This window comes from Petromyzon marinus, chromosome 21, assembly GCF_048934315.1.
Source record: "Petromyzon marinus isolate PM22_M1 ecotype Great Lakes invasive population chromosome 21, UKy_Petmar_22M1.pri1.0, whole genome shotgun sequence".
NCBI lineage: Eukaryota > Metazoa > Chordata > Hyperoartia > Petromyzontiformes > Petromyzontidae > Petromyzon > Petromyzon marinus.
The window spans coordinates 12,986,859-13,003,193 of record NC_133687.1 but is presented as its reverse complement, the minus strand read 5'-3'; the positions used below and the strand labels follow the sequence as shown (position 1 = coordinate 13,003,193).

General features: G+C 52.1%; 1 protein-coding gene across 1 annotated transcript; it reads right to left on the bottom strand.

Annotated features, from left to right (window-relative positions):
* Positions 1–30: 30 nt before the first annotated feature.
* LOC116944315 (short stature homeobox protein-like) lies at positions 31–13,457 on the bottom strand. Its single transcript, XM_032957877.2, has 6 exons — positions 13,331–13,457; positions 10,090–10,256; positions 5,082–5,139; positions 4,641–4,723; positions 3,707–3,875; positions 31–1,421 (listed from the first exon to the last, which is right to left on the bottom strand). The coding sequence occupies exons 1-6, from the start codon at positions 13,455–13,457 to the stop codon at positions 1,333–1,335; spliced, it is 693 nt and encodes a 230-aa protein (XP_032813768.2). The 3' UTR covers positions 31–1,332.
* Between the last annotated feature and the right edge of the window lie 2,878 nt (positions 13,458–16,335).

The following is a 16,335-nucleotide window of genomic DNA, read 5'->3' as shown; positions in this document are numbered from 1 at the left end:
TCCCCCCCCCCTCCGCCACCCACCCCCCCTTTTTTTTAATCAGCCGAGTTTTTGAGTCATAAACCGAAGTGGTTTTTTAATAAAAGTTTAAAGTTTTGGAATTAAAATTTTCGTCTTGCAAAGCCCTCCGTGTGTGCTGCTTAACATTCACTGGAGGCTCTGATAAGTCTGTGGAAAATCCTCGTTCCAATGGCAAGGAATGGTTTATCCATTGTAAATTGCACCCACCTACGGTGATGATTAAGACCAGCTTGATGTGCCGAGTTTTCCGAGTGGCTGATCGGCAGGCTGTGTAATTGAATGGATATCCGATTGGCTGCCTGTTTAGCTGACCCGCTTATGAAGCGGCACTTTGTGAGACTCGCTGCCTCGTTGGGTCATCTGCTCATGCAGTCTGTGCCCTCATTGGTTGAATGCCAGCATCCAAATTTTGGTTTCCTTGTCAATTAATCCAGAATGTGAAAAACCGAGTGACCGCCTTGGACATGTTTACATCACTGCACATCCACACAAGCCAGCCTTGGGGTTTCTTATGAATGACCTCGTGCACTTGAGCTGGTTCTGGTGTCACTGGATGACCTGGTTCTGGTGACTTTCCACTGCCGTGCCGAGTCGTGCCGTGACGAAACCCGTGAAACTCTGGCCTCACGAGACATCTGGCTGAGGGGTCAAGCAGAGCCACGGTCTCGGTAGATCCCTGGGTTTGACCTTCCACGAAGCTCACGGTCCACCCTAAACCGCACCCACTGCACAAACCATGGCAGCAGATGCGGATACCTGATGCACAAATGGAAAATTAAAAACTCTCCAGCAGTGTGCGGTTGGTAATCCGGAACAGGCCGTAGTACAACGTATAACGACGCAGTGTCCCGATCCACGACTACGAATGAGAACATACTCGTTGTTTTTTTCGGTAAAGTCACGCAGGTAAAAAAAATAAATAAATGAAAACAACTAAATGCGATTTCATTGAGTTGTTTTCATTTGTTTTTTTTACCTACGTGACTTTACCGAAAACCCCCCCAAAGAGTATGAATCCTTGCAGTCGCGAAAGCTTCAAATGTAGAACGAAGGAGCACATCGCAGCGACGCCACCCTGCTGGTCCTGCAGCGCTTGTCTGGCTTGATGTGAAATTGTAGTTGTTGCTTCTGCATCTGCATCAGCCGCCATGCGAATAGAAGAAGACTGCCTCGGTTAATTTTTTCCCCTCGGCACACAGCGAGGACAGCGTCATGCCGATTTGTTCGTCGCGTGAAACGTCAGCGGCACGGCACGGCACGGCTTTCGCAGTGGACAAAAAAAGCCGACCTGAGCTGGCTTAGCACGGTCCCTTACAGCCCCAGTGAAGCCGCGTGGCGCCGCGCCTTCATCCGCAGGTCCGCGAGGCTCGAATGTTTCGAGACGGAGGATACCTGGGCTCCTGTGGAAGACAGCAGTGGGGTAGAAGAACTAAATTTGAGTTGGTTATCATCGTCGTCGGCAGCAGCAATGATATGTCTACCGCGGGATGAAGACCTACATGTGCATAGACACCAGCGTGTGGGCTATGTTGTTTTTTCCGTGTATGTATGTGGAAGAGTAGGCCAAGTGCCCTCTAATAGTCGAGAGGAACTCCCTCTAATATTATTGAGGGACTACTGTGTAGCGTTTTCTTAGTGTGGTCTGGGACTGTTGTTGTTTTTGCTGCCTTGCCTAATCTCGATAAATCGGACATATAACTGGTAACTTTATTTATATTTAGTTACTTGCTCACCATTTTCTATATACTGCACTCCTATCGCGTTTGTTTGTTTGTATTGTTCGCTGCTGGGACTTGCTGACCCCGCCCATGCTGGACGCGTGTGGAAAAGAGCTTCAGAGCGAATCGGATTGCTCCTCTTGCGAGTCTGAAGTGAAGCTTCGGGCGATTCCAACGGAGGCGCCTTGCAAGCAGCAGACGCGCGAGCCGAGCCGCTGCAGGGACGTGAGCCAAGCGATTGACGTGCGGGGCACGGCCCGCGATCTGCTATAACGCGGCGCTCGTTGCGTTCCTGAAGAAAGCCGCGTTATGGAAAATTCGCGTTTGTAATAAATAATAAAAAATAGCGTATAAAAAGAAAAAAATAGCGTTGTAATAATTAAATAAATAAAACTTCACGTTCCCATAAATAAAAAAAATCGCGTTTTAATGAATAATAAAAAAATCGCGTTGTGATAAATAAAAAAAATCGCGTTGTAAGAAATAATACAAAAAAATTGCGTTGTAATGAATAATAAAAAAAACCGCGTTGTAAGAAATAATAAAAAATCGCGTTGTAAGAAATAATAAAAAAAAATCGTGTTGTCATAAATTATAGAAAATCGCATTGTAATAAATAATAATAAAAATCGCGTAATAATAAATAATATTGGGGGGGGGGGGGGTGAAGCACAGTCCGCGATAACGCGCGAGATGCGTGCGCAGGCCGCACGAAGACCGAGGCGCGTGGGCAGCGTCTCGAAGCATCCAGCAGCATCCCAACGACTTGTGGGATGCTACCCCGAGGCGGCCGCACGAACCGCGTATTCCTACTCGCGCGACGTCGTTTCTGTTCACTCAATCGTGTAATATTCAATTCGCATCCGCGTCATGTATATATAAAAAAATATATATACATGCTGTCCAATTCGCGTTATAAAAACAACACGCAGCGTTCTAGGAGAACAGATCGTACTTTCACGTCTAGCTGGAGATGACTTTCACGTCTAGCTGGAGATGACTTTCACGTCTAGCTGGAGATGACTTTCACGTCTAGCTGGAGATGACTTTCACGTCTAGCTGGAGATGACTTTCACGTCTAGCTGGAGAAGACTTTCACGTCTAGCTGGAGATGACTTTCACGTCTAGCTGGAGATGACTTTCACGTCTAGCTGGAGATGACTTTCACGTCTAGCTGGAGATGACTTTCACGTCTAGCTGGAGATGACTTTCACGTCTAGCTGGAGATGACTTTCACGTTTAGCTGGAGATGACTTTCACGTCTAGCTGGAGATGACTTTCACGTCTAGCTGGAGATGACTTTCATGTCTAGCTGGAGATGACTTTCACGTCTAGCTGGAGATGACTTTCACGTCTAGCTGGAGATGACTTTCACGTCTAGCTGGAGAAGACTTTCACGTCTAGCTGGAGAGGACTTTCACGTCTAGCTGGAGATGACTTTCACGTCTAGCTGGAGATGACTTTCACGTCTAGCTGGAGATGACTTTCACGTTTAGCTGGAGATGACTTTCACGTCTAGCTGGAGATGACTTTCACGTCTAGCTGGAGATGACTTTCATGTCTAGCTGGAGATGACTTTCACGTCTAGCTGGAGATGACTTTCACGTCTAGCTGGAGAGGACTTTCACCTTGAGCTGGAGATGACTTTCACGTCTAGCTGGAGAAGACTTTCACCTCTAGCTGGAGAGGACTTTCACGTCTAGCTGGAGATGACTTTCACGTCTAGCTGGAGATGACTTTCACGTCTAGCTGGAGATGACTTTCACCTCTAGCTGGAGAGGACTTTCACGTCTAGCTGGAGATGACTTTCACGTCTAGCTGGAGATGACTTTCACGTCTAGCTGGAGAAGACTTTCACATCTAGCTGGAGATGACTTTCACGTCTATCTGGAGATGACTTTCACGTCTAGCTGGAGATGACTTTCACATCTAGCTGGAGGACCGAGGCTCTTTGCGGGTCTCCTCACCGTCGGACGCGGCCTCGAGTCCCAGGGGCAGGGCGAGCGCGAACGGCACCGGCGGGAGGCCCCAGGACGGAAACGTCGCCGGTTCGACTCCGGCTCCCGCGCCGAGCTCCGTGCCGGGACTTTGGGGCCGCCGCCGGGTCACGTGGTCGCAGCACAGGTGAGCGGGCACCTTTTTTTGTGTGTGCAGGGCGCCCGGTGGTTGGAAGTTCCCGTTCGTTTTGGAGACAGAGATCCATCGTGATGGAGGTGTTTGGGTCAGATCGCGTCAATATCAGTGTCGTCGTTAAACCCGCCACCACCCGACACAGCCACTTTGTAAGGTTTGTCGCGTGAAACAAAACACGCCAATTCGTCGCGAGGTCAGCACACCGGTGTGTTGGAGAGTAAACCCCACTACAACATTTACAATTCGAGCACGTGCTTAACTGAAAGACACAAAGATGTCCCCCCCCCCCCCCCCCGTATAGCCTCAACGTACTTTTGGGGCAAGTGCAATTAGAGAGGAATCACCTAGCAGACGACGTCAGAGATCAGTGCCAAGATAGAGGTGGCGCTAACGTGAGCCTATTGGCACCGCAAGGCACGAGGGGAAAGTGTCATCAAATGACGACATGTGCAGTGGAGACACCTACGGGGGCTATCTGCACCATGGATCGTGATGGTGAAGATGACTCGCACGGTGCATGGAGTGGGTGGCGTCGCGAGCAATGCGCCCGGCCGCCTTTGTCACCCCAGTGCTGACGTTTTACACACTGCACCAGGTTACTCACTCAAGGCTGAGTCTACCTAGGGGAGTCCAGTTTCGATGTCACTCGCCGCTGAATTTTAGCCGTGGTCGGGCAAATCGGAACCCTGCTGCCATGGCATCGTGGAGGAATGTTCTAGCCACTTGCTGTTAAGGCTATCCGGGGGGGCTTTGTCTTTGCGTTCTCACCTGTTTATGATGCAGCCTCGTGACTCCCATGTGGATGTACGGGGCCACCCGGTGCCCATCCAGACCCGGCCTCAACATCACGCCTACAACACCACCAACATGATCATCATCATCACCACCACCATCACATCTCCACCATCATAATCATTACGGTGACCATCAATGAATCACTACCTTCATCGTCTATAACAGAGACGTCTCTGTTACCCTGAGTCTGTCTCTGTCCAGGTGTTTGTCTCCATATCTCTTTGTCTCCGTCTCTGTCTCCCCGTCTCCCTCTGTCCGTGTCTCCATGTCTCTGTATCTCCCGAGTCTCCGTCCCTGTGTTTGCCCGCCCCCTGTGTCCCAGCGTCTCTGCGTCTCCCTGCCTTTGTGTCTCCCGTGTCGTCCGTGTCTTTGTCTCCCTGCCTCTCTAGCTCCTCGGTGTCTCTGCAGCCTCACCTCTCCGCGCCTGCATCTCCTGTTTCCTGCTCTTCGCGCGCCTGTTCTGGAACCAAACCTGTAAGTTTCAGGCAGCGGGACGCGGTGACGCGACACAGCCCACTTGCAGGAGAACGGCAACAACACGAGCAAGACAGCCGCCCTGGACAGCCCGGGGCCTCTCTGTGCAGGGTCGCCACGGTGGCTAGGAGACGTTGACTACCTCGCCTGGTGTACAGGAGGTCGTGGGTTCAACCCCGACCTGACGATGCCTGCTGCTGCTGTATATGTGGAGTTTGTGTGTCTCTCATCATCATCATCAAGGTGGCTATGAGATGTTAACTACCTCGCCTGGTGTACAGGAGGTCGTGGGTTCAACCCCAACCCTGACGATGCCTGCTGTTGCTGCTGTATATGTGGAGTTTGTGTGTCTCTCATCATCACGGTGGCTAGGAGATGTTGACTACCTCGCCTGGTGTACAGGAGGTCGTGGGTTCCATCCAGACCCTGACGATGCCTGCTGCTGCTGCTGTATATGTGGAGTTTGTGTGTCTCTCATCATCATCAAGGTGGCTAGGAGATGTTGACTACCTCGCCTGGTGTACAGGAGGTCGTGGGTTGAACCCCGACCCTGACTATGCCTGCTGCTGCTGTATATGTGGAGTGTGTGTGTCTCTCACCATCATCAAGGTGGCTAGGAGATGTTAACGAGCTCGCCTGGTGTACAGGAGGTCGTGGGTTCCATTCAGACCCTGACGATGCCTGCTGCTGCTGTATATGTGGAGTTTGTGTGTCTCTCATCATCATCACGGTGGCTAGGAGATGTTGGCTACCTCGCCTGGTGTACAGGAGGTCATGGGTTCCATCCAGACCCTGACGATGCCTGCTGCTGCTGTATATGTGGAGTTTGTGTGTCTCTCATCATCATCAAGGTGGCTAGGAGATGTTGACTACCTCGCCTGGTGTACAGGAGGTCGTGGGTTCCATCCAGACCCTGACGATGCCTGCTGTTGCTGCTGTATATGTGGAGTTTGTGTGTCTCTCATCATCATCAAGGTGGCTAGGAGATGTTAACTACCTCGCCTGGTGTACAGGAGGTCGTGGGTTCCATCCAGACCCTGACGATGCCTGCTGCTGTATATGTGGAGTTTGTGTGTCTCTCATCATCATCAAGGTGGCTAGGAGATGTTAACTACCTCGCCTGGTGTACAGGAGGTCGTGGGTTCTATCCAGACCCTGACGATGCCTGCTGTATATGTGGAGTTTGCGGTGTCTATCCCCGTGGTGGTCGCGTGGATTTTTCTCCGGGTGCCTCCCGGTTTTTCCCCCCTCCACATTTAGAATTAACATCACGCGTTAAGAGTTATCTGGCTGCTGTAAAGGTCCACGCGTTAAGCCGCTTTGTCGAGCTATTATTTGTGGCCAGGTCGCTTCTGAAAAAAATAGTAGCATAGCTCAGATGTACCTGGTGAAATAAAAAAATGCTTTAGTTTTAGTTTATCCTGCATCGCTTAGGATATTTAACCAATAAAAATAATCACACAATGTCTCTTTCCCCATGTCTGTCTTCAAATTTTTCCCGGATTGCATAATTTCAGCAGAAGCAGAATTGATGCAGTACAAGCAACATTCTGGATCGGTTTCGACATCCAGTGTCTCATTAGTAGAATGAGGCTTGCTTGCATTAAATTTCTCTTCATTTATATTCACTAGGGAAGGCACACTGAACTATTATCTCTTTTTCAAAAGGGACCTGGCCACAAATTATAGCTTAACGAAGTGGCTTTTATGTAAATGTATAGCAGCCAATTACTCGAAAGGAATGTTTCTAAATGTGGAGGGAAAATTCCGGAGGACCCAGATAACAATCCACGCGACCACCATGGGGAGAGTGACACGCAAACTCCAAATATACAGCAGCAGCAGGCGTCAGGGTCGGTGTCGAACCCACGACCTTCTGTATACCAGGCGAGGTAGTTAACATCTCCTAGTCACCTTGATGATGACGAGAGAGACACGCAAACTCCAAATACATAGCAGGCGTCAGGGTCGGGGTCGAACCCACGACCTCCTGTAGAACCCACGACCTCCTGTACACCAGGCGAGGTAGTTAACATCTCCTAGCCACCTTGGCACCCAAAGATCCCCCGTGTAGCCTTAACAGACTGTTGGGGCAAGTGCTGTTAGCGAGCAGCACCTACAAAGACAAAGATCCCCCGTGTAGCCTTAACAGACTGTTGGGGCAAGTGGTGTTAGCGAGCAGCACCTAATGAAGGCCGACATGGCGCAAGAGGGGAGGAGGGTGGTCAACTCCACGCCCGGCCGCCTTTGTCTCCCCAGTGCTGATATTGACACCAGGTGCTCAGTTGAGGCTGAGTAGACATAGGGGAGGCCGAGGACCGGGTCAAGATATTCGTCACTGTTGTTGTTGTTTGTTGTTGTTGAGTCGTGAGTAGGAATCGAACTCGGGTCGCCGAGTTCGTAGCGCAGTGCGTTAGCCACCACACTACCGTGTACACCACCACCAACACACTACCGCGTACACCACCACCAACACCACCACCACACTACCGTGTATACCACCACCACCACACTACCGTGTACACCACCACCACCAACACCAAACTACCGTGTACACCACCACCACCAACACCACCGTGTACACCACCACCACCACACTACCGTGTACACCACCACCAACACCACACTACCGTGTACACCACCACCACCACACTACCGTGTACACCACCACCACCAACACCACACTACCGTGTACACCACCACCACCAACACCACCGTGTACACCACCACCACCACACTACCGTGTACACCACCACCACACTACCGTGTACACCACCACACTACCGTGTACACCACCACCACCACACTACCGTGTACACCACCACCACACTACCGTGTACACCACCACCACCACACTACCGTATACACCACCACCACCACCACGCTACCGTGTACACCACCACCACCAACACCACACTACCGTGTACACCACCACCACCACCACACTACCGTGTACACCACCAACACCACACTACCGTGTACACCACCACCACACTACTGTGTACACCACCACACTACCGTGTACACCACCACCACACTACCGTGTACACCATCACCACCACCACACTACCGTGTACACCACCACCACCACCACACTACCGTGTACACCACCACCACCACACTACCGTGTACACCACCACCACCACACTACCGTGTACACCACCACCACACTACCGTGTACACCACCACCACCACACTACCGTGTACACCACCACCATCACACTACCGTGTACACCACCACCACACTACCGTGTACACCACCACCACCACGCTACCGTGTACACCACCACCATCACACTACCGTATACACCACCACCACCACACTACCGTGTACACCACCACACTACCGTGTACACCACCACCACCACCACCACACTACCGTGTACACCACCACCACCACACTACCGTGTACACCACCACCACCACCACACTACCGTGTACACCACCACCACACTACCGTGTACACCACCACCACACTACCGTGTACACCACCACCACCACCACACTACCGTGTACACCACCACCACCACACTACCGTGTACACCATCACACTACCGTGTACACCACCACCACCACACTACCGTGTACACCACCACGCTATCGTGTACACCACCACCATCACACTACCGTGTACACCACCACCACCACACTACCATGTACACCACCACCACCACACTACCGTGTACACCACCACCACACTACCGTGTACACCACAGCCCCACCCCCCCGGGGGCACGCTCATTGTTGTCTCGTTCCCCACGCCTGCGTGACGTGTTTGGCACCAGCTGTGGCTGTTGTCAATATTTGATGACTACAGCTGCGTCTGTCACCAGGTTTGCGACTGCGCGGTGTGGGACGTCTTCCCTTGCTGGGGAGAAGCTGAATTGGACTCTCAGCCGACAGTAAAACCTTGATCACACCGAGACTGCGCGCATTGATTGTGTGCTCAGAGCTGCTTTGTATGTGGAACTTTTTGCGCACCGTACGTAGCCGCCTGTGCTACAACGGAGGTGCGCGGGGAACGACAATAAACTAAACACAAAAAAAGCAGTTCTAAAAAAAATGAGTTTTCAATCCAGATTTAAAAGTGCATAGTTCAGGAGGCTTCCTCACATGGGAAAGCAAGAGCGTTCCAGACGGCCGCAGAAGCGCGCATCTGAAAGCGCGCGATGCGGCGAAATCGGTAACGTCGTGCAAACGTTCGTTCTCATTTGGGATTGAACGTCGCAACGATCGTCCCCCCTACTGCAAACACTTGGCAGGACCCTCCTGAAAAAGAGTCATGGGACTCGGTGATGGTTTCTTGGATAAACAAGCGAAATCATAAGGGGCCGTCCATAAATGACGTCACGCGATTTTTGACGATTTTTAACCCCCCCTCCCTCGTCACACGGCGTCATAAAAAGTCAGACCCCCCCCCTCAAATATGACGTCACAAAGCTCTGCCCCCCCCCCCCCAAATAAAACATGCTTCAAATCGCTTTAAACTATTGTCATTGTAGTGCGTGTTTAATGTGGCGCTGCACTCTGATGTTGTAGGGGGAAACATTTATTCAAACGTCTAATTAAGTATAAACGTGTTGTCTATATTTATTTAAAGTTGCGCATGTTGACGTGACGTCACATTTCTCAACCTGCCCCCCCCCCTCGTCACACATCGTCACAAATATCTGACCCCCCGCCCCACCCCCCAGGTAAGTCTGTGGGGGCTGCGCTCTGCCGCGAGGCTCTGCTGAGATGACGTCGCGGATCGGGGTCAGGGCCCACGCGTGCCGCTCGGGGCGGGGGGGGGGAGCTTACGGCTCCACCACCACCCTCGCCAGCAGCAGCTGTGGCAGTGGCTGTAGCTGTGGCCGTGGCTGTGCTGTGGCTGTGCTGTAGCTGTGGCCGTGGCTGTAGCTGTGGCCGTGCTGTGACTGTGGCCGTGCTGTGGCCGTGCCTGCGGTACCTGGACGCGCGTCTCGGGCAGGTGGAGGCGCGCGCTGAGCGCGAGGCGCGCGCCTCCGTCGGGGTAGTGGGACTCCTCGAAGGCGCGCTCCAGCTGCTGCAGCTGCTCCGCCGAGAAGCTCGTCCGGCAGCGGCGCGACCGGCGCAGCGCCGACCCCCCTCCTCCCCCTTCTCCCCCTCCTCCCCCTTCTCCCCCTCCTCCTCCCCCTCCTCCCCCTCCTCCCCCTCCTCTTCCTTCTCCTCCCCCTCCTCCTTCTCCCCCTCCTTCTCCTCCTCCTCCCCCTCCTCCCCCTCCCCCTCCTCCTGCTGCTGCCGCTGCCACAAACAAACCGCAATACCTCGCTGCTGATCTCGTCGATGATCACAAACCATCGTCGCGCGAGCTCCGCTCAAGCTCGCCGCTTTTGGCTCGCCGTGGAACGAAGGCGGCGGTCACCACAGCGCGCGCTCTCAGATCCGCCTGTGCGGCCGTCTGGAACCTTCTCGCTAGCGATATTCGGAAGTCACTGGAGCTACGCACAAACACATTTCTTTAGAACTGCTTTTTGTGTTTAGGTTGTTGTTCATTACCCCGCACCTCCGATTAGCACGGTCGGCTACGTACGGTGCGAAAGAAGTTCAACATACATACGTACACGATTGCGGTGATGATGTTGTTGTTGTTGATCCCACTGTTGCCCGTGGCCCCATTCGTCTTTCCGCCGCTGCTGCTGGAGTCGATGATGATGTTGGTGCTGCTATTCTTGACCGTACTCTTCTCCGTTGCTCCAATCCTTCTGCTGCTGATGATGATGTTGCTGCTGCTGATGATGATGTTGCTGCTGCTGACGTTACTGCTGGTGCTGCTGATACTGACGATGATCGTGCTGCTCCCGGTCCCACTGTTACCGACGACCCCACTCCCGTTGTTGCTGCTGCTGTTGCTGCGGGTCTCAGCTGTTCTCCTTTGGCTGCTGCTGTTGCTGTTGCTGCGGGTCTCAGCTGTTCTCCTTTGGCTGCTGCTGCTGCGGGTCTCAGCTGTTCTCCTTTGGCTGCTGCTGCAGCTGCTGCTGCACCGACTCCAGTCCGAGGCACAGCGCCTCCTCCTCTTCCTGCTGCTGCTGTCCAAGGTCCTGACCTTGCTGCTGCTGCTGCAACGTCTTCTTCTTCTTCAGTTGTTGCTGCTCTATGGAATCCTCCTCCTCCTCTACTAACTCTTCCTCCTGCTGCTGCTGCTCCTGCTGCTTGAGCCCCCAGACCAAACCGGGCAGAGCCCCAAGTCTCTTCGTCCTCCTCCACTCCGCCGCGGGTGTCTGCGCCAGTGAACACGCGAGCCGGAGCAGCCTGTGAGTCCGTCTGACCACGCGACTCCGTGGCAAAAGGCGCGGTGGGCAGGGTAGCGCAGACCCCGCCACCGCTGGGACCCCCACGGGTTCAAAGCTGGGGTTGTATTCGCACATCCCATTAGCACGGTTGGCTCCGCACGGTGCGAAGGAAGTTCAACTGTGCGGTACACGCAAGCGCACGCACGCACGCACGCACCCGCGATTCAACCGGGCCCTCTCGTGCAGTGAGTTTGATGGTCTCAGCGCGGTAGGCAGCGACACGTATGCAAAATAAAAAATAGACCCATAGACCTACGTAGAGAGCCACAGACTCACTCACCCACGGCATTTACATAGAGACCCGTAAACTGACGTAGACGTTGAGCTATGATTAAAACCGGGGTCATCGAGTGTAGTGCTGATGATGCTCTCAGCCTGGTCAACAATGACCGTGCAGCACACACGCCATACAAACCCACAGTGGAGTAACGTTGGTTCCGGACTTAAATCGGCCAGGGTCCATCTCTGATACTCTGTGGTTCCTTCGGTAAAGTCACGTGACGTTTCGATTGCAACGCAAGCGACCGTCATCAGGTGGGACGACCGCAGCAAGAAAAAAAAAACTGCTCCGATCATCGGAAAATGTCGTCGCGATTCACGCGCGCGTATGCACGTACGTTGAACTTCTTTCCGCACCGCACGTAGACAACCGTGCCAATCGGAGGTGCGGGGGAAGGACACCATGTGCGACGAACTGTACTCTCAGTGGCATTTGCAAGCATCTCAGCGGTAGCTCTGGGGTATCCCCTTCCACTGTCCGCTCTCGAACACCAAAGCGTTCACGTCGCTCCGCGAGAGATTCGGATGCCCCAGCACCCCTCCCCTCCCGCGGAGTTCACGCGCAACGTTGAAGGATCGAGTGGTGGGTGGCGTGAACGGAGGGGTGAAGGGGGGAGCGGTGGGGGGAGGGGAGGGGGGTGAAGGAGGCTTGACGGAGGTGAATGCGTGGAAGGGCAATTGAGGACGTTAATTGGAGGAACGGTGTGAAGGATTGAATGGAGGAGTGACAGGAAGAATGAAGGCTCAAGGCGTTGAAATGAACGAGGAGAGGATAAGTGAACGAGCGGTGAAGGAATGAATACGCGAATGCGGAGGTGAGGAAGTGAATGAGTACGGGTGAATGAAGAGTGAAGGAATCAATGTTGGGAGATGTCTGTTAAGGAATGCCCCAGTAAGTGAATATAGCAGTGAATGAGTAAATCAATGAATGTTAGAGTGAATTAATTATTACGTGGGGGCGTGAAGTGGTAAATGCGGGAGACAACCAGCGAATGAGGGAATTGGCGTAATGAATGAAGGAAATTATTGAATGTATGGAGAAGTGAGTGGATGAATGCTTAAAGCACGTGACTCGGGGGAGTAAAATACAAGAACGAACCAGTGGATTCATCTTCTTTGGTTCTTTCGGTAAAGTCACGTAGAATGAGAATAAAATAATAAATCAATAAAATAAAATAACAATAAAATTCTTACGACGTTTCGGCCACAACAGTGCTAAAGTTGAGGGCGCTGTGTTTCTTCTCACACAGCTTAAAGGTCGCGGTCTGAGCTTGGCTGTGTTCGCTCCAGCGCTGTCCTCCAGACAGTCTCGTCCCTTCACCTGATGAAGGCCACTTGTGTTGTGGCCGAAACGTCGTGAGAATTTTATTGTTATTTTATTTTATTAATTTATTAATTTATTCTCATTCTACGTGACTTTACCGAAAGAACCAAAGAAGATGAATCATTGTAGTCACGAAAGCTTTAAATCGAAATTGAACCAGTGGATATGTGGGCAATGGAAAAATGAATGAACGAGAGAGAGAGACGGAACAAAAACCCCACAACGAACGGTGACTCCCACGTCGCATCATTCGTTTAACCTTACACCTCACTCACATGGGTTCGAGTCCCCGCTTGGGGCCTCCGCCCGGGTCTCCCCACCTCCGTGCCGGGCCCCGCTGGACCGAGGTCTCCGTCCTCCACCCGCGAAGGAGGCGCGGACGAAGCGAGCGAGTTCCTCCATCCCTCGGGCACACATGCGGCTGCGTGGCGCCACGTGCAAACTGTTATTTAAACGAGTGCCATATCATGGGACATTTTCTTTTTGCCAGTATCAAAGTGTGAAAAGATAAAAAACCGTCTGCCTCAGCGGCAGGCCATGCTTTCCCACCTGATGACGGACGCTTGTGTTGCGCCCGAAACGTCGTGATTTATTTTATTTTCTACCTACTACGTGACTTTACCGAAAGAACCAATCAGTCACGAAAGCTTCAAATCAAGAATAATGACATGAGTTTTTTTTACCCTTTCTGACAATAAAACAGCAGGTGTTAGGATGTTCAAACACCAAATAAGAAACTTTTTGCAAGGAACCAAGTTCGCATTAAGCACACACAGTGCCTGTGGTGAACGTGCGAACAAGCATGCTCCCGATATTCTGTGCATTGTCTTTGAAACTGATTGGCCCACACGACGGACATCATTCTTTATGTCCTAGTCTCACCAGTGTCAGACCAGAGAACGCCAAAAGGCGAACCGTACAAAGACAATGCCCGTCTCAGATCATTTATAGTTCGGGGTGAGCAGCTGCATCATGGGACATTTTTTTGCCAGTATCAAAATATTAATTTTCTTTAGGTTTTTACCCTTTCTGGCATTAAAACAGGAGGTGTTAAGATGTTCAAACACCACATCGATACCTTTTGCAGGGAATCAAGTTCGCATTAACCACACACATAGTACCTGTGGTGAACATGCAAAAAAAAACATGCTGTGATAATAATGTAAGCATTATTTTTTAAACTGATTGGCCTACACCAGAGACGGTCTACTTTAGGGCCTGGTCTCAGCAGTGCCAGGCCAGAGAACGCCAAAAGGCGAACCGTACAAAGACGATGCCCGTATCAGATGATTTATAGCTCGGGGTGAGCAGCTGCTACACGAGACCTTTTTTTGCCAGTATCACTTTTATTGCCAGGTAAGGGTAAAGCCTATTCTTATTTTTCAAACTAGTCTTTTACTTTACCAGTTAAGGCCCCACTGAGCTATGTAGCTCTCTGTCAGAAGCGACCTGGCTATCACAGGTGATAGCTCAACGAAGTGGCTCATCATCATCATCATCATCGTGTGGAAATGTACAGCAGCCAAATATTCTAAAACACGTGACGTTGATTCTTAACGTGGAGGGACACACTGGAGAACCCGGAGAATAACCCACGTGACCACAGGCAGAACATGCAAACTCCAAATATACAGCAGGCGTCTGGGTTGGGTATGAACCCATGATGTCCTGTGAACCACGCGAGGTAGTTAACATCTCGGCACACGTGCACGCTTCATTACACAGTCCGCCCTCCCGATCTTCTGCGTTCCAATATGAGGAGCTACGTCGTTACGCGCTGCGCGCACCTGATGATTGCTAAGGTGCAGTTAGTTACTTGAGGCCTGGAATCGAACTCAGGCGGTTGAGGTTGATAGCGTCGTGAGAAGACCGCTGCCCTCAATGCATCTCCTTAACGGTTCGTGCGCTACGCTCCGAACCCGACGAACTGCGTTTCAATGAATGTGTGTTGAACTTCTTTTGCACCGTACGTAGCCAACCGTGCTAACTGGAGGTGCGGGGGGAAGGACAACAAACTAAACACAAAAACCAGTTCTAAAGAAATTAGTTTTCAATCTACATTTAGAGTATTGTATTTGATGTATCTCTATGCACGTGCAGTGCAATAGCGCCGGCTGGTGGACAGCAGCGGCAACTGTGGTGGACAGACAGCGCACACGCCGGTGAGGTCGTGAGCACGGCGCGTGTTGGCAGGGCGAAGGAATTGGGGCGAGGGTCACGGAGGACCCCGTCTGGAGACCGCTGGAGCCTGCTAGCGGGTTCCAGAAGGGAGGCGCGGTCAGGGCGGAGCCAGGGCCGCGCCGGGAGCATAAAAGGAGGCGAGAGCGGGGAGCTCGAGGCTGCCGGTTCTGGGAGTGGACTCGTGTCGTCGCCGCTGTCGCCGTCGTCGCTGAACGTCTTCGCTCGATGTTGCGCTGCCGGATAGTTGCTGGCTGTCTCAGTCAGCGCCGTCAGTGTTAGGCAGCTACTGTTGTGTATCGGCTATGCTAAGCGGCTGTAGAGAGTGTGCAGGCGAGACTGTGAATGTTCAAATAAAAGAAGGTGCACTCCTACAAACCTCGTCTCGGAATCACAGACACTACACATGTATATGGGTATCTATATATCTCTGTGAGTCTCTGTGTGGCTCTATGAGTCTCCGTGCATCTCTATGTGTCTCTGTGAGTGTATGGGTTCACTATGTCGTCCATAGAGGATAGTGCAAATGAGTTTTCAATGTAGATTTAAAAGTGCATAGCTCCAGTGGCTTCCTCATAACGGAAGGAAGAGCGTTCCAGACGGCCGCAGAAGAGCATCTGAAAGCGCACGATGCGGTGACCGTCTTTGCTCGATGGCAAAAGCCTAAAAATTCACGGTCACGGCTCACATCAGTGGCGAGAGAACCCGTCTCGGGGGAAATCCCTTCACCGACCCACACGCTGACCGGCGTGGTGAAGTATGGCTCAACATAATCCCCAAGGACCGACACTGCGTGGAAGAGGCCTGCATCCAGCAGCAACAACAACCCCACACTCTTCATTTAGGCCCGCGATCATCTTGTGTACAAGTGTATAATTGCTGTACATCGCCTCGGATTGATTAATAGCGCCGTATACATCTACATAAGATATGATGAGCACCTGGTAATCGACACACGGGCAATTAGTGAACGTGTCACGCGAATTAAAACGCGGCCTAAGTTGCTCCTGATTCGGTAGTGATCTCACAACGTTTAAACGGGTGCCACGTGGTGGCTAGGAGATGTTAACTCCCTCACCTGGTATGCAGGTGGTCGAGTGGG

Coding starts and splice junctions, on each gene's coding strand:
- LOC116944315 (XM_032957877.2), bottom strand. CDS start 13,457: ATGGAGGAACTCGCTCGCTTCGTCCGCGCCTCCTTCGCGGGTGGAGGA. Junction 5,140..10,089: donor TGCCCGAGACGCGCGTCCAG/GTACCGCAGGCA, acceptor TGAAACTTACAG/GTTTGGTTCCAGAACAGGCG. Junction 3,876..4,640: donor CGAGGCTGCATCATAAACAG/GTGAGAACGCAA, acceptor ACACAAAAAAAG/GTGCCCGCTCACCTGTGCTG.